The sequence below is a fragment of the Pan paniscus genome, chromosome 2, assembly GCF_029289425.2.
Source record: "Pan paniscus chromosome 2, NHGRI_mPanPan1-v2.0_pri, whole genome shotgun sequence".
Lineage (NCBI taxonomy): Eukaryota > Metazoa > Chordata > Mammalia > Primates > Hominidae > Pan > Pan paniscus.
The window spans coordinates 10,294,881-10,318,101 of NC_085926.1; the positions used below are offsets into that span (position 1 = coordinate 10,294,881).

The 23,221-nt window shown below is 48.1% G+C and overlaps 1 protein-coding gene across 3 annotated transcripts; it reads right to left on the bottom strand.

Annotated features, from left to right (window-relative positions):
• Window positions 1-2,039: 2,039 nt before the first annotated feature.
• Window positions 2,040-22,834, bottom strand: SEC13 (SEC13 homolog, nuclear pore and COPII coat complex component). 3 transcript variants are annotated; one of them, XM_003826282.5, is made up of 10 exons: window positions 22,640-22,755; window positions 20,258-20,435; window positions 19,161-19,205; window positions 16,426-16,541; window positions 13,684-13,835; window positions 13,070-13,203; window positions 6,662-6,795; window positions 6,136-6,259; window positions 5,136-5,282; window positions 2,040-2,493 (listed from the first exon to the last, which is right to left on the bottom strand). In XM_003826282.5, the coding sequence occupies exons 2-10, from the start codon at window positions 20,396-20,398 to the stop codon at window positions 2,380-2,382; spliced, it is 1,107 nt and encodes a 368-aa protein (XP_003826330.1). In that variant the 5' UTR covers window positions 20,399-20,435; window positions 22,640-22,755; the 3' UTR covers window positions 2,040-2,379. The 3 variants fall into 3 exon arrangements, with proteins under 3 accessions (XP_003826330.1, XP_054965455.1, XP_003826328.1); XM_055109480.2 differs by having other exon boundaries at window positions 22,099-22,658; XM_003826280.5 differs by lacking the exon at window positions 20,258-20,435 and having other exon boundaries at window positions 22,640-22,834.
• Window positions 22,835-23,221: the final 387 nt, after the last annotated feature.

The window sequence follows — 23,221 nt, forward strand, 5'->3', positions numbered from 1 at the left end:
CCTGGCTGGGAAATTCTTATAATCGTTAATCCTTTATATGCAGAAGTGGAAGGTCTCCCCTTAGTGTTTCTGGGCTCACTTGTAAATGGAAGCCTGTGAATCTTCTAGTTTTGGGAGTTGTTTTCACAGTGGCTTGCTGAGTTTTGTACTCAGAATGGATGAATATTTGATGGCAATTTTTGGGGTCTCTGGCTTATAGCACCATAAAAACTCCCTTTTCTTCACCCTGCTGATCTCTCAGAGGTATTGTGTCTATGAAGGCTTTGGCCTGCTCCATGTTCTAGGGTCTGTGGGTTTCTTTTGCTGTCCCAGTTGCTTTGTTTTTGCAAAAGGATTAAAAACATATGGCTGCTAGCGCCATCTGGCCCTAACCAGAGCTCTATGCCTTTTAAATTTCCCTTACTTTTATCTCATTTGGGCTTGACAACTGCCCGGCAAGTTTTACAGATAGTATTTCTATTTGACTAGGCTATTTTGTGGTAATAAATTTTGGGGTCTCCTCTTACCCAGGAATGGTTAATGTGTTGCCACTCTAAGTATAAACAACTATTATGGTGCCAACTTCATAATTATCTTAACCGATCCTTGGTGGTGTGAGTTAAAATAGAGCACACAGTCAGGGACTCATTATAACCTACCACCAACCCAGAGTGACACGGGACTAGTTCCTTCTCGGTATTTTCTTGGCGATAGCAGCTGGCACCATAGGAAGCCCAGGCCCAGGCTTGAGGAGCACAGAGCGTATCAGGGAGGCAGACGTGGATTGGTTCCAGGATTCACTGTAGAACTTGACACTCAGTAGTGCACGTGAAGGTGCCTTCCTGGGCTTTGCTTTTCTGAGTAAGGGAAGGAAGGAAGCAGCTGTTTTCATGTTGGTCTCAGAAGGCTTGGGCTTTGTGGAGTGACTGGGAGGCTGACTGGGCCAGGCCATGGCCTCTCTGTCCTCACCTTTAACCAAAGCAGTTTCACTTTTTTCTATGTTACATAGTATGATCAAAGATTTTTTTTTTTTTTTAAAGGGGATTTTGCTGCTGAAAAAGGAGGGAAGGACAAGAAGTAGGCAGACTAGGGGGCCTGAGGCAAGTGGGCTGACCTTTTATCTGAATCTATTCATACAAAGGTTTGGTGTGAGAAACACCCTTGTATTACAGCTGAGGAGAGCCCCCCAGCTCCCACCCTGATTCTACATTGGGGAGTAACTCTTGAGATGGGCCAGGCCCTGACGCTGGCTTTACGTTTGCACAGTCCTGGGCAGGGCTTCTACCTTCTGAGCGCTTCCTCATCAGTGAACTGGGTACACCCACACGGGGTTCTCGTGTTGCTTAAATTAGCGAATGTGTGAAAGATCCAGTGTAGGGTCTGGCTCACTGCAGGCTCAGTGATGGCTATGGCGATTGTCAGGGTCACAGGGCCTCTGCTGAAAGGTGATACCTGGTTCAGGGTCAGTTAGGTCTCCCATCATGGGGCCCTCCTTTTCCTGACAGGGTCAATAAACTAAATGAATCGTGCCCACTTTCTGGGCCAGCATCTTAACTATTGGTGTTTGGTTAATAAATACCACGTTGCATCTGCGTGGCATTTTGTAGGTCACCAGATGCACTAGCGTGTTTGAATCTTTTTTTTTTTTTTTTTTTTTTTTTTTGAGACGGAGTCTCGCTCTGTCGCCCAGGCTGGAGTGCAGTGGCGCGATCTCGGCTCACTGCAAGCTCCGCAGCCATCCTGTAGGGCAGACTGTATCAGTCCCATTCTGCAGAAGAGGATGTGTACCGAGAGGGTAAGTAGCAGACCCAGGGCTACAGTCCTTGTCACCAAAGGCTGAGTCCAGTGCTCTGTATGGTGCTTTCAGTATAGTGCTTTCAGTATAAACTGAATCAGAGATGCTCATGCAGTGACAAGCCACCTTTGTGCGTGGGGTTAAGCCAGGCCATCACAGCCATGGCCTTTGTGAATGTTTGTTCTAGTGCGTGGACCGACAAGAGTCAAACTGAGCTGGTGGGGTGGGGTGGAGTGGGGGGGTGGTTAGGATAACGCAGCAGGAATTATAAGCAATATGACTTTATTTAGTTACTTTGGAAACAAAACCCCCCAAATAATGCCTGAACCCAAAGGTACATAAAAATGACCCAAAATAGTTTAAAATAGATTTGAACATCACTTGTAGTTTCTTCCTCGTAACATGAGTGCTTTCAGCTGGACAGTAGATTACAAAGCATCTCCGATCATGTTAAGGCAGATGATCAATCTGTGGCTGCATCTGTAACTCCTCCTGGGAAAATAATCCTGTTGGAGTTGGGGGCTCTTCCCAGTTGTTTGGTTAGTTGGCCCAGGAAGGGGCAGTCCTGGAGCTGGCGGGTGGGGAGCCAGGCCCCACCTGTCTTGTCACTGCTCGTTCTGCTGGCCCTCTGTCACTGATGCTGATACGGAGCCCTGGCCCTTGTTGACATCACTGATGCACACCCACTGCCCATCAACTGACTCCTTCCACAGGGTCACCTGCAAGTCAGTGCACAAGCAGATTATCACGGGTCTGTGCCCTTCCCTCTGCTGTGCCCTAAATATGAGCCTCATCCTCATCAAGAATCACTGCCCAGAGGCTTGTGGGTGAACAGAGCATGTCCCTCCTCCACTGAAATCTCACCAAAATGAGAGTCCAGGAATAAAAACTCACAGAAAAAAAGTAACAATAACAGCAGCTGTGGATGATGATGTCAACACAGGATACTGTATTCAGCAAACTGTGACAGAGCTACAGCGAGAGGATATGGGGTGGCAGGGAGCAGGGTTCGCCAAGTGTGGTCCCCAGACCAGAGCATCGGTCACCTGGGAGCTTGCTACAACTGCAGATTCTTGGGGCCTGGAACAACTGATTAGGAAGCTCTGGGGGTGGGGCTGGCAATCTGTTTTAACAGGTTTAACAACACTGCAGTTTGAAAACTACTGTGGTAGAGGAAGGTAACAGTTCAATATGTTGTTTCTACACTGAAGTAAACTGTATAAGGAAGAAATAGCTAAGAGCTGAAAAGGTTTGCCCCTGGAGAGAAAATTAGGAGGCTGCATTAAAAAAAATCAATCTAGGTCGGGCATGGTGGCTCACGCCTGTAATCTCAGCACTTTGGGAGGCTGAGATGGGTGGATCACCTGAGGCCAGGAGTTCGCGACCAGCCTGAACTGGTGAAACCCCGTCTCTACTAAAAATACACACAAAAAAACTAGCAGGCACCTGTAATCTCCCAGCTACTGGGGAGGCTGAGGCAGGAGAATCGCTTGAACCCAGGAGGCGGAGGTTGCAGTGAGACGAGACTGCGCCACTGCACTCCAGCCTGGACGACAGAGCAAGACTCGATCTCAAAAAAAAAAACAAAAACAATCTAAACCTATGTACATATATTAGTTTGATTAAAAACGGAAAATAACGATTTTGATTTTAAGAACTCTTGCTTTAGGGACAAACTATTCACTCAACACACTGCAGAATGCTCTGGCATTGAAAACATACTAAGTCCTTTAGGTAAGGGTGCTATGGAGACAGCAAAAGGAAACATGCTTATAAAGAAGAGCAAGAAGCCTAAATGCATAGTGACGGGGACCCCAAAACATTGCATGCACAGCCAGGCACTTGCTTACAGCCTTGTAAAAAAATCACTGTGGGCCTGCTTGAGGCAATCTGGGTCCCTTGGTCTGCCCTGAGTGCCATCAACCTGGGTTCTGGTCCTGACTCTGGCACTCACTAGAAATATGGCTTTGAGAGGGGGCCTGCTAGATCTTTCTGGGACCACTGTAGATGAAAGGGACCCTCGGCCAGAAAAGCTGCCTGCAGAGGCTCTCAAGATCTGCACACCCATGTTCACAGCCACACTATTCGCAATAGCTAAGAGGTGGCAGCAGCCCAGGTGCCCTTTGGTGGAGGAATAAATGTAGAAACAGGGTGTGGGCTGTCTATACAATGCAACACTACTTAGCTTTACAAAGGAAGGAATTCTGACACATGCTACGTACAGCATGGAGGAACCTTAAGGGCATACTGCTAGTGACATACTCAGTCGCAAAAGGACAAATACTGTATGATTCCACTTAGCTAGGTCCCTAGAGCAGTCACATTCACATAGACAGAAAGGAGAAGGGTGGCTGCCAGGGCTGGGGAGGGGCAATGGGGAAGGGAGTTATTTAATGGGTACAGAGTTTCAATTTTGCAGCTGAAAAGAGTTCTGGAGACCAGCTACTTCTCTGCCTTGCCTGTGTTGGTTGTGCCATGAGCCACACAAATGAAAGGTAAGACATGGAGCCAAAGTGGCCACTGGGAAACAGTAAAAGACCAACATAGGCAAGGGAGAGAAGCAGCAAGGGCTGGCAGAATCCAGACCAACTCGCACTTCAGACGCAGAGCAGATGTGCCTGAAAACGCAGCACAGCCACTCCACGTGGAACTGACCCTGCTGCGTTAGAGATCCTCTGTCTTACAGGGGAATTCAGCTGGGCAGATGGCTATGGCTTGTTACTGCTTCCTTTCTGCGGGTAGCTTTTTTCCTTCTAATTGTAAAATACACGTCACATAAAATGACCTTGGCCACTTTTAACTGCACAGTCCAGTTGTGTGAAGTACATTTGTGTCCCTGAGCAGCTGGTCTCCAGAACTCTTTCAGCTGCAAAATGCAAACTCTTCCAGTGCACCCACTGTGTACCTACCTCTTACCAGCATAACAAGTATTCATAAACTCTAAAGGTTTTTAAAAAGCCTTTTCAGTGTTATGGACAAAAAAAATCCCCAATCTTCTTCTGTTTATGGATTCTTATACACTTGCTTTTTTGGCACAGCTAACTGAACATCACCATGAGGTGACCAAATGCTTAGTAGGGTGATGGGCCTGACTGGCTCTGCCACCTCATAGTTTTGGGACCCCCATGCAAGTCAAATCGCCTCTGTCAGCTTCTTTCCTCATCTGTGAAAGGGGGACGTGTTAATACTACCTCAGGGGCTGTGACATTAATGATGTAACTAGGAGGCACACTCAAAACGCAGTCCTGGCTAAGGCTCCTGCCCAGCCTGCAGTCAGATGGGAATGTCAAGTGCCCTCTCTAGTGGGCGGGCTGAAGACCAACAGGCTGTGTCCACCATGCCACGGGGAATGGGTATGTACCTTATTGTCTCCACCAGAGACAGCCAGGATGTTGGCTGTGATGGACCAGCTCACATGCCACACCACATCGTTGAACTTGTGCAACAATTTAGGGGACCACGTATTGCTTGAGGCATCATCACAGGTCCAAATGAACACACGACCATCCTAGGAAGAAACAGGATAGAGTCAGGAGATGGAGTCAAGACTCCTGCGTTTGTGATGTCCTCCCAGTCTAGAGCCACCCGGCACCTCTCTGCAGGAACAGGGTGGGGGATTCAAAGGGGAGCCGAGGACCTCTGGGGCGTCCACAGCTTTGTTTGTCTCTTCACACTGGTTAAAAGTCTCCTGGATTCCTTTTCTCATCCGGGTTTCGGAGGTGGACTCTGTCTGCATTGCTAACTCAGATTTTCTCTGGGGTTTTCCTCATGCCTGCCAAGTCACTTCCACTGGCCGTCTATACCTTCTCAACTGAATGGGCAGAGCTCTCCAAAAACCAAGCTCCGAGAATGAGAAGGCACAAGTAAAAAAGCACAAAAATCTCAAGTTTAGAACCAAACCAAACAGGTTCCTATGATGTGAAAGGCCTAGCTGGCTCCCTCGAGGGTGGTGGCGTATAACTGAAGGCTCACCCTTGGCCGTCGTTGCTGTCTGGGAAGGGTGGCTCGGTAGCTGAGCCTATAATTCCCATCCCACCCCATCGTTGCTTGGGAACACTTGGAAATGCACCTGGGCACCTCGGCTCCCTAGTCTCACATGGGTCAGAAGGGAAAATTCATCCCGAATCCGCCTCCTTCTTGGTGCCGGTTCTGTTGTAGCTGTCTCATCTCAGTGGAGGCAGGCCACTTGTGGCTTCTGACCAAGACTTCCCCACACAATGACCTGACTCCCTGTGCTCTGGGCCAAAGGTGCCTGTTGCTCTCCCTTTACCTTCCCAGAGGACTTTCTGCTAAGGAGACTAAGAGCTGATGGGCCTGACTCGAGACTAAATGACAAGGGATACTCATGGCCCTGGGCTGACCTGGGAGCAGCTGGCGATGGTGCTGGTGGGCAGGCCGATGGAGGGGGCCCAGGCCACATCTCGAACCCAGTCACTGTGCGCTTCTAGCTTCTGCTCCTCCTTCCACTGGCCGTCCTCCTCCTCCCTAACAGTGGGGACAGAAAGAGAATCAGCAGGGGGCCGTTCCCACACCTCAACTCCTCCCCAACCCAACAGGCTCTGCCTGGGGTGGAGAAGCGATTCCATCTTTCTTCTTTCATTCATGGAGTTTGTGGCATTTTATTCCCTTCACCCCAGCTGTAAAAAAAACCCTCCAGAAAATGCTCTGCTTCCACAGCCAAAGAGTCAGCTCCAACAGTTGGGAATTAGGTGAGCAGGTGTTGTGTTGTTTTTCAAGGATGTCCTCCAACAGATTGAAAACAGTATTTTACTGGCAGGAGGGAGAAAGAAAGGTGACCTTGTTGCTTGCGAGTGTGGCTGAGTCATGGTGAGTAGGGTAAAGGGTAGAAGTGTCCCCTCAAAGAGAAGGCCACACATCCCTACTTACTTCCACAGCTTGATGAGGTTGTCACAGCCACCTGATGCAAACCTCTTGATGTAATTGGGTTTCTGCCCCGATGGCTGGTCTATGAGGCTTCCAGGTACAACAGCAGGGGCCCAGCTGACGGCATTGCAGCCAATCTGTAAAGATGGGACACATGGTGACTCTGCCTTGCAAGAGAACACTGCTTCCGCAGACCCAAGCCTGCTGTCCCTCTCCCCTCCGCTTCTCAGGACTGGACTGTGTGTGAAGGCTGACATGAAGCACTCATCATGTGGTCCACTGCTCAGAATTCTCCCTCAAGGATCCCAACAGTGTGTGCATTTTTCTGCAGTGTGCGCTAAAAGTAGAAATTAAGAACTCCCACAAGTTTAAGAAACAGGACATTTTCTAAACACATGAAAGAATGGTACATTGGAGCTTTTTTTTAAGAAAAATCTTTTATTATAAATAGATCAAGAAACAAAAATTCTGCCACCTGCCTGAAAAGCCCTGTCATTATGCCCTTCCTAATCACAGCTCCCTCTTCCACTATAAGTAACCACTGCCCTAACTTCTAACCCATTTTCCCCCCATTTTATCACCCAAATGTGCACCCCTAGATACTATAGTTTAGTCTTGTCCATTAAACATTTTTTTGGATGTTTTTTACATCTCCTACTTTGCAGATTCCTCCTCTGATTTTTTTCCTTACAATTTTTCTGCTGAAGAGAGCCTAGTCTCTCGGTCTGGGTTTTGCTGCTTCATATGCAGTTCAATATGTTCCTCTGAATTCCTGAAAACTGTCAGCTGGAGCCAAGACTGGACAGACTCAGGTGTGATCCCTTTGGCAAGACTAGAGCTGGTGCGTTCTCTCATCAGGAGGCACGTTAGATTGTCTCTTATATTAACAGCTGTCAATAACTCAGGCCTCTCTTAATTCACTGGGGCTTGCAAAATGGTGATACTCTAATTCCATCCTTTCTTTGTCATTTATTGCATGGCATGCTCCAGATAGGGACACTTCTCCTCGTTAACTATTCAGTTACCCAGGGATAGAGGTCTGATATGGTTTGGCTGTGTCCCTACTCAAATCTCATCTTGAATTCCCACGTGTTGTGGGAGGGACCTGGTAGGAGGTAATTGTATCACAGGGGCAAGTCTTTCCCATGCTGTTCTCATGATAGTGAATAAGTCTCGCTAGATCTGATGATTTTAAAAATGGGAGTTTTTCTGCACAAGCTCTCTCTTTTGCCTGCTGCCATCCACGTAAGCTGTGACTTGTTCCTCCTTGCCTTCTGCCATGACTGTGAGGTTTCCCCAGCTACGTGGAACTGTGAGTTCTCCATCCTCTTTCCTTTGTAAATTGCTCAGTCTTGGGTATGTCTTTGCCAGCAGCGAGAAAACAGACTAATACAAGGTCAAAAAGGAAAGGCTGGATAAACGCTTGATTCTTTCTGAACTGGTTCTATCACTTTCCAAAGATGACTGATTCTCCTCTTTATTTATTATTAACAATTTTTTTTTTTTTTTAAATTGAGACAGGGTCTCACTGTCACCCAGGCTAGAGTGCAGGCTGGTAAGATCATGGTTCACTGCAGCCTCAAACTTCGTAGGCTCAAGTGATCCTCCCACCTCAGACTCCCAAAGTACTGGGATTATAGGTGTGAGCCACTGCCTTTTTTTTTTTTTTTTGAGACAGAGTCTGGCTCTGTTGCCCAGGATGGAGTGCAGAGGCGCGATTTTGACTCACTGCAACCTCCACCTCCCAGGTTCAAGTGATTCTCCTGCCTCAGCCTCCCGTGTAGCTGGGACTGCAGGTGTGTGCCACCACGCCTGGCTAATTTTTGCATTTTTAGTAGCGTCGGGGTGTATTAGTCCATTTTCACGCTGCTGATAAAGACATACCTGAGACTGGGCAGTTTACAAAAAAAAGAGAGGTTTAATGGACTTACAGCTCCATGTAGCTGGGGAGGCCTCACAATCATGGCAGAAGGCAAGGAGGAGCAAGTGACATCTCACATGGATGGCAGCAAAAAGGGAGAGAGAGCCTGTGCAGGTGAACTCCCCTTCATAAAACCATCAGATCTTGTGAGACTTATTCACTATCAAGAGAACAGCATGGGAAAGACCTCCTCCCATGACTCAACTCCCACTGGGTACCCCCTACAACACATGGGCATTCAAAATGAGATTTGGGTGGGGACACAGCCAAACCACATCATGGGGTTTTGCCATGTTGGCCAGGCTGGTCTTGAACTCCTGAGCTCAGGTGATCCGCCTGCCTCAGCCTCCCAAAGTGCTGGGATTACAGGTGTGAGCCACTGTGCCTGCCCTGGGCCCAGCCTTTTAACCCTCATTTCGTCTTAGTTCTCTACAAGTAACTGTATATTTATGCTGAAGTCTTTGTAGTCATTTTAGTTGTGTGACTTGTATCCTCTAGTAGATTTCTCAGGAAGGGCTCCTAGAAACAATAGTCCCTGAATTCTTGCATATTGATAGTAGTTCATATCCTTTACACTCAAAAGCTAATTTTAAAAACAGCTTTGATATAGTATAATTGACATAAACTGCATATCAAGTGCATGATTTGGTGAATTTTGACAAAAATATATCCTGTAGGATCATCACATCACCTCAATCAAGATAAGGAACATGCCCATCATTCCCAAAAGTTTCCTCGGATCCCCTGGTAATCCATCTCCCCATCCTGCAGCCCCCAATCGTGGTGACCGTGGGCCTGCTCAGCTGCATTTCCTAGATATGACAGCAGTGGAATCACAGTGTGTCCTTTTTCTTCTTTTTTTCACTCAGCATAATTATTTTGAAATTTATTCTTCATCTTATTTTGTTAAGTCATTTCTTTTTATTGCAGTCATTTCTTTTTATTGCTCGCAGTATTTCCAAAGTATGGATATATCACAACTTATCATTTACCTGTTGATGGACATGTGGACTATTTCCAGTTTTTGGCTATTAAAGCTGCTATAACCTTTTGTGTATAAGTCTTTGTGTGAACTTCAAAGTCAATTTTCCTGGTTATAAATCCTTGGATCACACTTTCTTTCCTGGAGTATTTTAAACATGTTATTCTTTTTTCTTCTGCACCAATCCGTACTATTGAAAAGTCTGACAATAATCTAATTGTCTTTCCCCTTTAAGTCACAAGGTTCCTTTTCTCTAGAACCCCCCAAAATTTTCTTTAAAGTCTAATAATTTTACTAGAATTATATCTTTTTGTTGGTGATGCTGGGTTGAATTTTTTTTTTTTTTTTTTTTTTTTTTTTTTTAGAGACGGGGTCTATGTTGGCCAGGTTGGTCTTGAACTCCTGGCCTCAAACAGGAGTTCACCTCGACCTCCCAAAGTGCTAGGATTACAGGCTGAGCCATCATGCCTGGCCTTGATTTTTTTTTTTTTTTTTTTTTTGAGACAAGTCTTGCTTTGTCGCCCAGGCTGGATTATAATGGCGTGATCTTGGCTCTCTGCAACCTCTGACTCCCGGGTTCAAGCAATTCTCTTGCCTCAGCCTTCCGAGTAGCTGAGATTACAGGTGTGCACCACCACGTCTGGCTAATTTTTGTATTTTTAGTAGAGACGGGGTTTTGCCATGTTGGTCAGGCTGGTCTTGAACTCCTGACTTCAGGTGATCCGCCCACCTCAGCATCCCAAAGTGCTGGGATTACAGGTTGAGCCACTGCGCCCGGCTGATATTGTTAAGTGTGGGGTATGATCTCTCAATCTCAAGTTTCAAATCTTTGTTTTTTTAATTTTAAGAAAGTTTTCTGGATTACTTTTTGGTATTCTGTTTTCCTTTCCAGGGACTCCTGGTATTCATATGTCTGACCTTTCTGCCTGTCTTTACTTTTGGTCAAAACCTTTTTACCTCTTCATTTTTTTGCTCTTGAAATGTTTCCTTTTTCACACTGTTTATCCTTTTCAGGCAGGATCTGCTGTGTTCATCGACACTTGCATTTCGTCTTAGTCTTTCTTTACTTCTGAAATGATTTTTAATTCTAATTCTTTCCTGAGTTCTGTCACCTTATTTCTGATTTTTAAAAAGCTGATTTACACTATTCTCTCTTGTTTTGTATTGTTAGAATGTCACCTGGCTTGATTTGAAATAGCAGGTTACAGCTTGGCTCGGTTATGTGGGCATGTCTTTCTAATGTGCTCTCATTGTCTGCAGGGAGGTTATTTTGCATATTCTTGTTTCTTATATAACAACTGTATGCAATTTCACTTCAAATACTTTTCTGTTATTTTTAGGTGAGATGAGTTTTCCTGGTAAGAAAGGCTCAGGAAAGTCTAAGCTCAGAACTCTCCCTTGTTTCTGTGTAGTGTTAAAAAACGTGGGAGATGGCTTTCAGGAGCTCCTGTCTTTGTCCCTCTTCCCCACACTGGTCTACATCTCACCCTTCCTTTCCTGTGTCCCTATCCAGCTCAACTGTGATTTCATTTCCTGCAGTTCTTCCTCCTGAGGGGCCCTGTCCCAGAGGCTTGCTCTGGAGGATCACAGAGCTCAGATTTCTTCCCGCCCCTTCAGCCTTTCTTATTGTGGGCCGCTTCCACTCACTCGGTGTTACAGAGTGCAAACCCCTCCTGGTCATTTCTCCAAAAGCCCCCAGAAGATGCTCACCATCATCTTTGATTAGCAAAATGCAAATAAAAATCACAATAAGGGCCGGGTGTGGTGGCTTACACCTGTAATCCCAGCACTTTGGGAGGCTGAGGTGGGCGGATCACTTGAGGCCAGGAGTTTGAGACCAACCTGGGCAAAATGGTGAAACCCTGTCTCTACTAAAAATACAAAAATTAGCTGGGTGTTGTGGCGTGTGCCTGTAATTCCAGCTGCTCAAGAGGCTGAGGCATGAGAATTGCTTGAACCTGGGAGGCGGGGGTTGCAGTGAGCCGAGATCATGTCACTGCACTCCAGCCTGGGTGACAGAGCAAGCCTCCGTCTCAAAAAAACAGAACAAAACAAACCCAAAAAATCACAATAAGATACCACCTCACATTCACTAGGACAGCTGTAACCAAAATGACAGACATATGTTAGTGAGGATGTGGAGAAATGAGAACCCTCATACACTGCTGATGGGAATGTAAAAGGGTACAGTTACTTTGCAAAACAGTTTAGCAGTTCCTCAAAAAGTTAAACACAGAATTACCATATGACTCAGCAATTTCACACCTAGGTACAGACCCAAGAGAATTAAAAACATATGTTCATGCAAAAACTTATCTGCAAATGTTCATAGCAGCATTATTCATAAGGCCGAGAACATCCATCATCTGATGAATGGATAAACAAAATGTCTATATTCACAATGGAGTATTATCCAGCCATAAAAAGGAATGGAGTGCTGATACACGCTATGATATGGATGAAACTTGAACTCATTATAGTAAGTAGGAGAAGCCAGTCACAAAAGACCACAGATTGTCTCATTCTATGTACAACTGATCCTCAATTTCATTTCATTATAATGTTGACAAGATTAAAAAAAAAACACAACTCCCAGCGGGGGCCCCTGCCTGTGTGGAGTCTGTGTGTTCTCCCTGTGTCTGCGTGGGCTCTCTCCTGGTACTCTGGTTTCCTTTCACACAATAAAGATGTGCATGTTCACTTCAATGGTACGTCTGCATTGTCCCAGTGTGAGTGTGGGGGTGTGTGTGAGTGCTCCTCTGGTGGAATGGTATCCTGTCCAGGGCTGGCTTCTGCCTCATGCCCTAAGCTGCCAGGACAGGCTCCAACCACCTGTGACCCTGAACTGGAATGAGTAGATTAGAAAAAGAATAGATACAAATTATTGTAGAATTAAACTCATAAAATATCCAATAATCATACAGATGCATGACAGCAAACGATGTGGCATTAGTCATATGAGCCCCCCACATTGGTTATTGTTGGTTTTTGAACTGTGTGGTGGTGGGAGGTAGGACATTGATGTTCGCTTTGCAAACATTTATTCCTTGATTGAACCACCAACATCACGACCACTGTCACTCGCTGATTCACCAAAAGTTGGGTAAAGAATGACCTTGTTTATATTAATCTTTCTTAAATGTATGCATAGCTCACATACTTTTTAAAAGTTTTAATAACACCACTCCATTCTACAGGGTCCCAATGACTACTGCAGGGCATGTCACCTGGAGGCAACCATAGCTAAGGTGGCAGTGAGCAGGCTGCTGCTGCACCAGCGCTCCCCTGCTTGGGAGCACACAACAAGGAAGCAGTGCCAAGCCCTGCCTGGTCTGGCTTCAGGGCAGAGAGGCTCAAAGCTGCTCTAGAGCAATCATGTCTGGTCAGCTGACCACTCCCCGGCCCACTGTCCAGCGGGGACCCTCCCCTGCCACCCTCTAGGGAGGCTGCAGCAGACACAGGGCAAGGCAGGTGCTCTCACTGCACGAAAGGCAGGGGATGGACTCACGGTGTGAGCGTTGTTGATCTTCTTTACTTCCCATTGGCCTTCCCCGGTGTAAGTCAGCAGGGAGATGGCCCCATCCGAGCTCCCACAGGCCAGGATCAGGCCGTAGTCATGGGGGGCCCAGCACACCGAGTTCACTGCGGGAAGAGGGAGAGTGCAGTGAGCAAAGCAGGGAGACCGCGGCCCCAGGTCCCGCCTTCCACAGATTTACTGTTTTACTAAATGTCTACAACAAACAACTGTAGGAGTCACCGGGGGAAGCTGTAACTTGGTCAACTGAGGACACAAAAAAACCCTATCACCTACTAATACCACGATTTCATAACCTACAGTCTATCTAACAAAAAAGTGGGTAGGAAAACAATCTGAGAATGAAGGGTAGTCCTTGCAATGAATAATCCTGAAGAGAAACTCACCTGTCTTTTCTTATTTGCTTTGGACTGGCTTTAGGTCTTAGGGCCTTACTCAGCTGAGGACAGACTAGCAGAAAAGCCAACCAAAGCTCAAGGGACAGACAAGAGGCACCACGAGGGGCAGGGAGCCAGGGCTCCAGCCGGGACAGAGTCCTTTTTTACCCAGTGGTCCCCTTGCCCGCTCTGCTGCCAAGCTCAGTATACCTGAGGAGTCGTGTCCCGCATGCTCGTGGCTCTTCTCCCAGGTGCCATTTTCCTCTCTCCAGATAATGACTTTCCGGTCATAGGAGCACGATGCCAGGATGTTGCCGTACATGGGGTGAGCCCAGGCCACTTGCCACACAGGACCCTCATGACTACAAAGGGAGAGATAGGCCAGAGGAACCCACAGTGCCTCTGCAGGCACTACTTTGGACAGAACTAAATGGCTCCCTGAGACGATATATCAGGGCAGAATTGCTTAAGAACTTCAAAGGGAGAACTATACAATGCCATGGCAAAAGGGGTGCTCAGTGGACAGTGAGGAGCCTGAGGTCCTAAGAGGTTAAGCAACCTAAGGTCACAGAGCCTTTGAGAGAGAGTTGAGCCTCTGGGTCAGCCTTCCTGTCCTGGCCAGGCAGGAGCCTCACTTGCCCAGACTGCAGCCAGCACTGTCTGTATGTACTGTCTACAGCATAGTCATTAATTGGTCCAAGGTTTCCAGCCAGAAGTGTTCAGGAAATATTTGTAGACTGAATTGCTATTCATCCTTCCCGACGGTCAGCTTCCTGAGGAGGCATTATTGGTTTCATTTTGATGTTTTCCACTACTCTTTTAATTTGTTTGAAAGGCATGTCTTTCCCTTCTCTTCTGATCTTTATCCATTCACCTGATAACAGGTACTATCTGAGCACATGCTCTGTGCCAGGCTTTGTACGGTGACCATTTCTCTGGCCCAGGGAAGGTTTTGCACCTTAGCACTCAAGAGGTAGAGTAGCATGGTAGAGTTAGTGGTTAGGAGACCAGACCCATTCTCCCATTCACTAGCTCTTGACTTTAGGCAAGGATATCTTTGTCTCTTTACCTGAAAATGGAGACATCAATAAGAATTCTTTCATAAAGTTTGGAACAATGCTTGGTAGAAGGAAAGAAAAAACCACTTAATACCCATTAGCTATTAGTGCTGCTCCTGGTTTACTCCTTCACCGTGGGCTGCACACACTCAAGTCTCCTCCTCCCTCTGGCTGGGACAACAGGACATTCCCAGTCCCTACAAAGCTGCTGCTAATGAAACTGAGTAGACTCAATCTTCCAACAACTAGCATAGTTTTTACTAAGGGGAAAAAAGAATGGGGTGGGAATTTTTTTTATCCCTCCAATATTTCACATCCTTTGAATGTAAGAAAAACAGCAGAAAGGACAGAGTCACAGCAAACATAACTGCCTTGGCCAACACGCTGCACTGCAGCAGCTCTCTGCCTGCCTGGGGGGCTCCTGCATAGAGAAGCTTGATTTGGCTCCTCAGTCACTTGATCATTTGACACTCAGACAGAGGGGGAGCTTCTAGGCCCGTTTCCCCAAATGGACACTGACTTAGTTTATGCTTTTTAATTCAGTGAACAAACACATGCTGAGCACCCACCTGTCATGGCTCTTAATCTTTTCTGTGCATTCTGGGGAAGGTTATGGACCCTCATCAGACTAATGTACAAAACACACAGAACTAGGCTTATAAAGAAAATTCAATTATAAATTATACAGTAATCAACTTTTTTTTTTTGAGAAGGGTTTCACCCTGTCATCCAGGCTGCAGCGCAGTGGCACCATCGTGGCTCACTGCAGCCTCAAACTCCTAGGCTCAGGCCATCCTCCCACCTCAGCCTCCCAAAGTGTTAAGGATTACAGGCGTGAGCCACCTTGCCCAGCCTGTTATCAAAATATTATAAAGCAATTTATGAGATAGTGATGCATGTACTTCTTTGTTAACACTTCAAGCAACAAACCCTAGCGGCAGGTCTAATAACCACTGTAATTTCAAAGTTGTGATGAGCATAAGTGGTATTTTGAGGTAGCTAAGTAACCGTGATGTGTGATGACAATATCTGCGACTTCTACTGGTGACAAAGTGACAGGCACTACAAATACTACTGAAGTTTCTGGCCTACATCCATAATTGAAGGAAATGCTAGATATCAGAGTCACTGAAAATGCATTTTTTTTCCCCTGTCCCAATTCATCAACCCCTGAACTCTATTCACAGAACCCTTGGAGATCCATGGCACCCAGGCAAACCCACAAATACGTGAAAGGCAGTGAGCTGAGGGAAAGCAGTAGAGATGTGGCCATAAAAATGAGCCAGGACTTCCTCAAGAATCTCAGTAGGGAGCAGGGCAGGTCAAACATTTGTAAATAATCACTGAACACGTGCCACGGGCATATAGGCAGAACAATGGGATTTATAAAATGATAGCATTCTTACATTATTCTTACGGTGATGCTTTTGTGACACTTTAGGTCATACTGGCTAAACTTGAACGAAATGGTACTGTTTACCACTTTTAAAAGTAGCAGTAGCTGCCTGCACTAAAGACTTACTGTGTCCTGGGCCCTGTGTCAGGGCCTTGCATACACTAGCTGGATAGGAGGTAGCATTGGCCCAATTTTGAGGATGAGCAGAAGAAGGCTCTGAGAGAGAAACTGACTCACTTGCCCAGGGTCTTCTAGTGGGTACATATAAAGTGGCAGAGCTGAGATTCACACCTGTATCCACCTGTGCCCTTAACAGCATCATCCCTGGGGACATCCGCTGAGGACAGCCAGGCTGGCTGGGATCCCAGCGTCCTCTCCGCTAAATGTGCTTTGGGGTTGCTCTGAATCTGGGCTCCCATGCTTTGCTCCCACGCTTGAAGCAGGGCCTGAGAACCCACACCATTCCTGGAGCCCTTCCTTGGGCTCGCCAGCACTTACCCCCTGAGGTCGGCGATAAGGATCTGCCCTCCATTGCGCACATCAAAGATTTTGACGGACCTGTCTGATGAGCAGGTTGCCAGGCGGGTGCCATAGTAGTCCATCTGGGCGTCGTGCTGCAAAGGGAGGACAGCTCGGGAAGCCTGCAGGCTGGGTGGGTGGGTGGGTGGGGTGAGGGCTGTCACTACACAGAGTCTAGTTTGGACCAGAATCTCCCTGAAATCAATCTGATCTCAAAGTATCATCACCCTCAGGCAGGAAGCTAGCATGTGGACATTCTCACTTCACCTATGGGCAGTGTCTGTCTGAAATGGACAAAGCAAGCCATGCCCAGCTGGTGTCACAGACCCTTTACACACCTCAGGGAAGGGCTCTTCCATTCCTGTTCCGCAGGGTGGGTATGGGAGAAAAAAAGTTGGCCTAGCTGCCCTCTTCTTCCTCCATCCTCTCAGGCCCTATTCAGTTCTTAGGCTCTGTGGGCTAAAGGGGAATACCCCTGGGTTCAGCTCAGCCCTAGCACCTGATGCTAATGCATGGGAGCAGGCCAAAGGAGTGGGCCTCTGACTGCCTGGAGTCCCCAGTCAGGTCTTCTGTGATGCAGCTCTGGCCTGGACACAGGGTTCCATTCAGATATTTGGGCTCTTTCCAGCCCTGGCCCTGGATCCTTTGTGGACCTTTGTTTTGGGGTTTCTGCTCGACCTTTTCCCTAGTAGTGTGCCCAGAGCTTCCCAGACTTTCCACCCAAGGAACACAATGCCTTAAGTGTCGCTGCTCTCACCACTTGTGAACCGAATTCCTTGATGCTGACTGAGCATGCAGAACTAGGCCTGGCCCCTACCTGCAGATCCTTGTCCGCAGGGTGATGGACTCTGAGGCACCATGCCTCCTGCACCACTGAACACCCTGGTCCCTTCTGCTTGCTGGCCCTGCCTATTCCAATGGATGTCACTTTCCCCAGCTGTCCCACCCTGGGAGTTTCAGGACTATCAGCTGCACTCCCATGGCCACCAGGGGCAATTATGCCCATTCAAAGGCACTCATTCTGTCTGGCTCAGATGGGAATTCTCACCTCCCTACGCAAGGAACACATCCTGATTTTTCTTTGGGAACTCCCTCCACTGTATCAGGCCTTGGTTTCTTGGAGGGCAGGCAGTAGAGGAGTGTTTCTGAAGCACTTCTCATGCTTCTCAGTGGAAGGAGGCAGGACATAGTACCTTTCAGATCTAAATCCTATCTCCTTAGTTTACCTGCTGTGCAAACTTTGAAAACACTTCATCTCCTTGAGCTTCAGTTTCCTTATCTTTATTATTTACCAATATCCTATGAGCCTTAGTTCCCTTATCTTTAAATAAGGCTAAAGATAGCATCTGTCTCAACAGTTGTTATGAAGGTTAAACAAGATATTGAATGAAAACTCACGCCTGTAATCCCAGCATTTTGGGAAGCTGAGGCAGGCGGATCACCTGAGGTCGGGAGTTCGAGACTAGCCTGACCAACATGGAGAAAACTTGCCTCTACTAAAAATACAAAATTAGCTGGGAGTGGTGGCGCACGCCTGTAATCCCAGCTACTCGGGAGTCTGGGGCAGGAGAATTACTTGAACCCAGGAGGCGTAGGTTGCGGTGAGCTGAGATCATGCCACTGCATGCCAGCCTGGGCTACAAGAGCGAAACTCCATCTCAAAAAAAAAAAAAAAAAAAAAGAAAAGAAAACTACTTAGCATGGGGCCTGACACTCAGTGAGCATGCAAATGTTTGTCATTACTACTTGGCCTCATCTAGTTCTCAAACCAAACTCATACGAGTAGGTAGCATATCCATTATTTTTCCCGTAAGTAAATTGAGGCTGGCTCAGAAAAGTTAAGATATTGGCTAGGGAGTCTCAGACTGGGTCTTCCTGCCCATGATTCCATGCTATCTCCAAGGAGGTGTGGTCTTACAGCTAGACCACTCATGACTGAATCCAGAGAACATATACAACTCTGGGACCAGACAACCTCTCAGAAACCCAAAAGCAACTGTTGGTGGACAGGTTGTGAGGGCAAGAACCCTGACATGAAACACTGTCAGCCAGCTGTCATGGGTCTTGCTCAAAGGCTGCTTGGCCCTGAATGAAGCAGAGTCTGTGTTTTTCCTGCTGTAGACTTTAACCTCTGGACCTTCTCCTGCAGCCCTGTCCTCTTATACTGAGCCTTGTGTTTACCTCTCAGGAAGTGCCCTGAGTGCAGACTTCTGGTTCAAAGGGTCTTGTTTGGCCTGTTGTCTTGGTGGTTTGACTGGGCTCTGCCTGGGGCTTTCACTGTGGCTGCCCTCTGCCTTTGTATTGAGTCATCTTTCTACACTCTCTTCTTTTCACCCCCCTTTCCAGTGGGGCTAAGAAGTGACAGCAGGAGGAAGACAGGTGGGAAGACTATCGTCAAACCTCCGTACCCACTCAGCCTTCATCCGAGAGCAGGTTATTGTGTTGGCTGGAAGACTGACAGCCTAGTACTACAAATTATTCCCAGCTTCCTCCCAGCAGAGAGTGATTAGACTGCCACAGTCCTGACAACTCAGAGGGCACTGCTAGGGAGCCTAGCCATACCCCGAGATTACAGGCTGATAGGCAACCACTGCAAAGCCACCCTGGATCCATGAATGATCAACAGAAAGGGGTAATGAAAACCCCAAATTGCTTCCCTCCCACAAAAATGCCCATGTCCACACCCCTCCAGGGAGGGTGATATTAATACTTACAATCATGTCCTCATGGGAGGTATCCACAGTGTTAATTACTGACACCTAGAACCAAAGATATCACTGGTAAATTAACTCATGGCAGTTAGAATACAACCATCTCAAGTTCTTGACTGCATTTGTTTGTTCACTCATTCATTCATTCATTCATTCATTCATTCAGTAAGCATTCATTCTAAGTACCTTCTTTCTGCCAAGCACTGTGCTAGGAACTGGATATACAGACACAAATAAGAGGAACTTTTTGCCCTTGAGAAGCTCGCGAATAATGCTAGCGTCGCAAGATAAATTCTTTAATGGTGGTTTGTGTGTCCTGTAGGAGCCTGAGGGGCTGGGGTGGTAGACATGAATTGAGCCCTAGATGATGGGTAGGAATTTGCAGGTGGCACAGGGGAAAATACCAGTCCAAGCAGCCAAGCAGAGGGAATACACGAGTAGAGACAAAGAGGTCTGAGAGAGCCTGATGTGTGTGGGGAAATGGCAAGCAGTCCTGGCTACCCTTAAGGTTGAGGAGAGACCCCAAGGGAGCTACAGCTGGTGTTCCTTTCCTGGATGACAGAGCCTCTGATGTTCCAGGCAGTTTATGCATAACAGGGTTATTACTTCAGACTGGGAGACTTGATTCGAGTTTTTCCTGAGGCTGCTCCCTGGTCCGTCACGTACTGGGATCCAGAGTTGAACAGTTTGTAGGGCTGGAACATGGTGTCATGGTCATCACCCTCCTATCTATTCTTTGAGGTCCAGCTCAAAAAGGGCCATCCATCACCTTTCTTGAAGATTCTCAAACCCTCAAATGGCTGGACTCTCTTGCATATCTTCAGCAAGGAACACATACAACACTTTATGCTGTTTCTTCTCCCCACTAGAAGGTGAGCTCCTTGGAGCCATGGTCTGAGTCATCTGCAGTTTCAAATCCCCTCAAATCATCCAGCACAGTGCTTTGCAAATAGAAGGAACTCAGCGACTATTTGCTGAATGAATAAGTAAATGAACAAAAGCTGTTATTTTTTTTCTTTGCTCAACCACTATTCTCTTAAATTCTTGGGATAGAAAAGAGGACTTAAAAGAAGTTTCAGTGTGGAACAGACATTTCTTACCATTTTCCCCATTTCATCTTTTCCAGCACAAGCCCTGTAGGTATAAAGTTTGACTTGTGTTTTCAGAAAGGCAGACAGTGGAAGAGGATGGCTGCAAAGCAGTTCAAGAGGTACACACCAAGTAAGCACAGCTTCTCTCATCAGATTCTAGACTCTCTAAAAACCAGGTCCCCGAAGTCTGCAAAGGCAAGTAAGGACAATAAGGAGTTTCCTCCATGTGCCGAGCTGTATAGGTTACAAAGTGCACAGGAAGGCGGGGAGGGCAGGGTACCAAGGGCACAGTCAATCAGAGACCTGCGACAGACTAAGGAAATGAAGAAGCCCAGAGAAGAGAAAGCACTTGCCAAAGTCACAGAGCTAGTTCAAGGCAGAGCTGGGAAAAGAGCCCCATCCCCTAACCTTCTAATGCTGAGTCCACAAAACTTCACTCCACCAGGCTGCCTGTCTAGAATGTAAAGCAGTTGTTACACTGAGTTCTGTAAAGCTGTGGTTAAGTAGGTTCAGGAAGAAAGTTTACTGAGAGGTAGTTTCAACCAGGTTACCAAAGGACCTTAGAAATAATCAGCATTTAATTCTAACCACTCTCACCCACCAGTCAGGGTTGATGAACCACGCTTCTGAATGAGAGAGAGAGAGAGAGAGAGAAGGCGGGGTGGGGGGAGGAAAGAGGGAGGGGGAGAGAAAAGGACGGAAGGAGGAAGGGCGAGAGAGAGGGAGAGAAAGGGAGAGGGAGAGGAAGGGGGGAGGAAGAGGGAGCGGGGAGAGAGAGAAGAGAGGGAGGGGGAGAGAGAGAAAGGGAGAGGGAGAGGAAGGGGGGAAGAAGAGGGAGCGGGGAGAGAGCGGGGGAAGAAGAGGGAGCGGGGAGAGAGAGAGAGGGAGGGGGAGAGAGAAAGGGAGAGGGAGAGGAAGGGGGGAAGAAGAGGGAGCGGGGAGAGAGCGGGGGAAGAAGAGGGAGCGGGGAGAGAGAGAGAGAGAGGGAGGGGGAGAGAGAGAAAGGGAGAGGGAGAGGAAGGGGGGAAGAAGAGGGAGCGGGGAGAGAGCGGGGGAAGAAGAGGGAGCGGGGAGAGAGAGAGAGGGAGGGGGAGAGAGAGAAAGGGAGAGGGAGAGGAAGGGGGGAAGAAGAGGGAGCGGGGAGAGAGCAGGGGAAGAAGAGGGAGCGGGGAGAGAGAGAGGGAGGGGGAGAGAGAGAAAGGGAGAGGGAGAGGAAGGGGGGAGGGAGAGGGAGCAGGGAGAGAGGGAGGGTGGGGAGAGAGAGAGAGGGAGGGGGAGAGAGAGAAAGGGAGAGGGAGAGGAAGGGGGGAGGGAGAGGGAGCGGGGAGAGAGGGAGGGTGGGGAGGGAGAGAGAGAGAGGGAGGGGGAGAGAGAGAAAGACAGAGAGAGCTTCTTAGAGTACTTCTTCCCAGGGACCTGGTATTATCTGGTCCCTGTTAACACCTGCACTCAAAATAATTCACCTCTTTGAGATCAGATAATGAGTTAAAAATTCATTTAGGATGAGCTGAATGTCAGAGCATAAAAGCCTCAACTCTAACCTGCAGTGGAAGAGCCAGAGGTGAGTGATTTACACCTAACACAGTGTTCTGATTTCTAGGTTCCTGCAGGTTCCCTCAAACCTGCTGCTGAGGCACACCCATGTTTCTAAAAGAATGCATGTACTAGATATTCCAGGCTCAGCCCAGATACTTCCATTCTTTAGTTCTCCTTCAGTCATTCATTCACTCAAGGAGTAAGTGTGGAGTGAATGTACACTGCAGATGCCACAGAGACTTAAAAAACCCTGAGCCCCTGCCTTCGGAGGGTCGTTCAGGCCATCTTTACGTTTCCCGAGGTGCCCATCCTACCTGGGGGCCCTACCCCGAGCAACAGTTCAATCATCTCTGCTGGGAGCTGCAGTAGGCGGCAGAAAGGAATGGTTAGGAGGGTTCAAATCTCGGCTCTACTACCACTTCAGCAGCTGTGCAAGAGGCTCCACGTCTCCGAACCTCAAGTGGCCTCATCTGTAAAGTGTTGAGAAGAATAGCACCTTCCTCACAAGGCTGTTAGCAGGCTGAGATTACGAACAATGCTGAGGGCTCGGTATACAGTAGCTACTCTGCTGTTCCTCGTCTTGTTTTCAATTGTTGACCGAAAAGAAGGAAGGGAGACTGGCAGGAGACGCAGGAGCGGCGCGCCCCGCAAAGTCAGGGAGGTTCCTCGGCCTCACCTCTGGACTCCCCTCGGAATGGTCCGCAAGGACGGGGCCAGAGCCCCCCAAATCTCTAAGCGGTGGAGGGGAGCTGAACGGCTCCAGCTTGGGATTTGGGACTCAGGACGGCCGAGGAACCCGTGAAGGCCGCGACCGTGGCCTTCACCCTGCTAGGCCTCCTCAGTACCAACACTCACCATGATTGCGGCGGTGGCTGCTCCAGGTCTCGGACGTGGCAGCTCCCGGCGGCGCCTCGGAACAGCTCACTTCCGGCGCCGGGCCCGGCGGGCCGTCGCGTAGGAGCCTCCGGGCAGCAACGCGCTCGGCTCGCACAGCAGTTCCGCGCCTTCCAGAGGGCGCGCCCCGCCCTCCCGTGGCCCAGCCCCTATCCTCCAGTGACGTGCGAGACCAGAGGGCTGGGGCTCTGGTTGCCGCAGTGACCCTGACCCGGAGGGCTTTGGAATCTGAAGCTCTGGTGGGTCTACTCTCCCGACCAAGTCTGCCCTTTTCCTGAGATCCATAAATGAAAGAAAGGATTAATATAACTATCGGCCGGGCGCGGTGGCTCATGCCTGTAATCCCAGAACTTTGGGAGGCTGAGCTGGGGGGTGGATCACCTAAGGTCAGGAGTTCGAGACCAGCCTGGCCAACATGGTGAAACCCCGTCTCTACCAAAAATACAAAAATTAGCCGGGCATAGTGGCGCGCGCCTGTAGTCCCAGCTACAGGCTGGGATTCCCTCTAGAGGCTGAGGCAGGAGAATCGCTGGAACCCAGGAG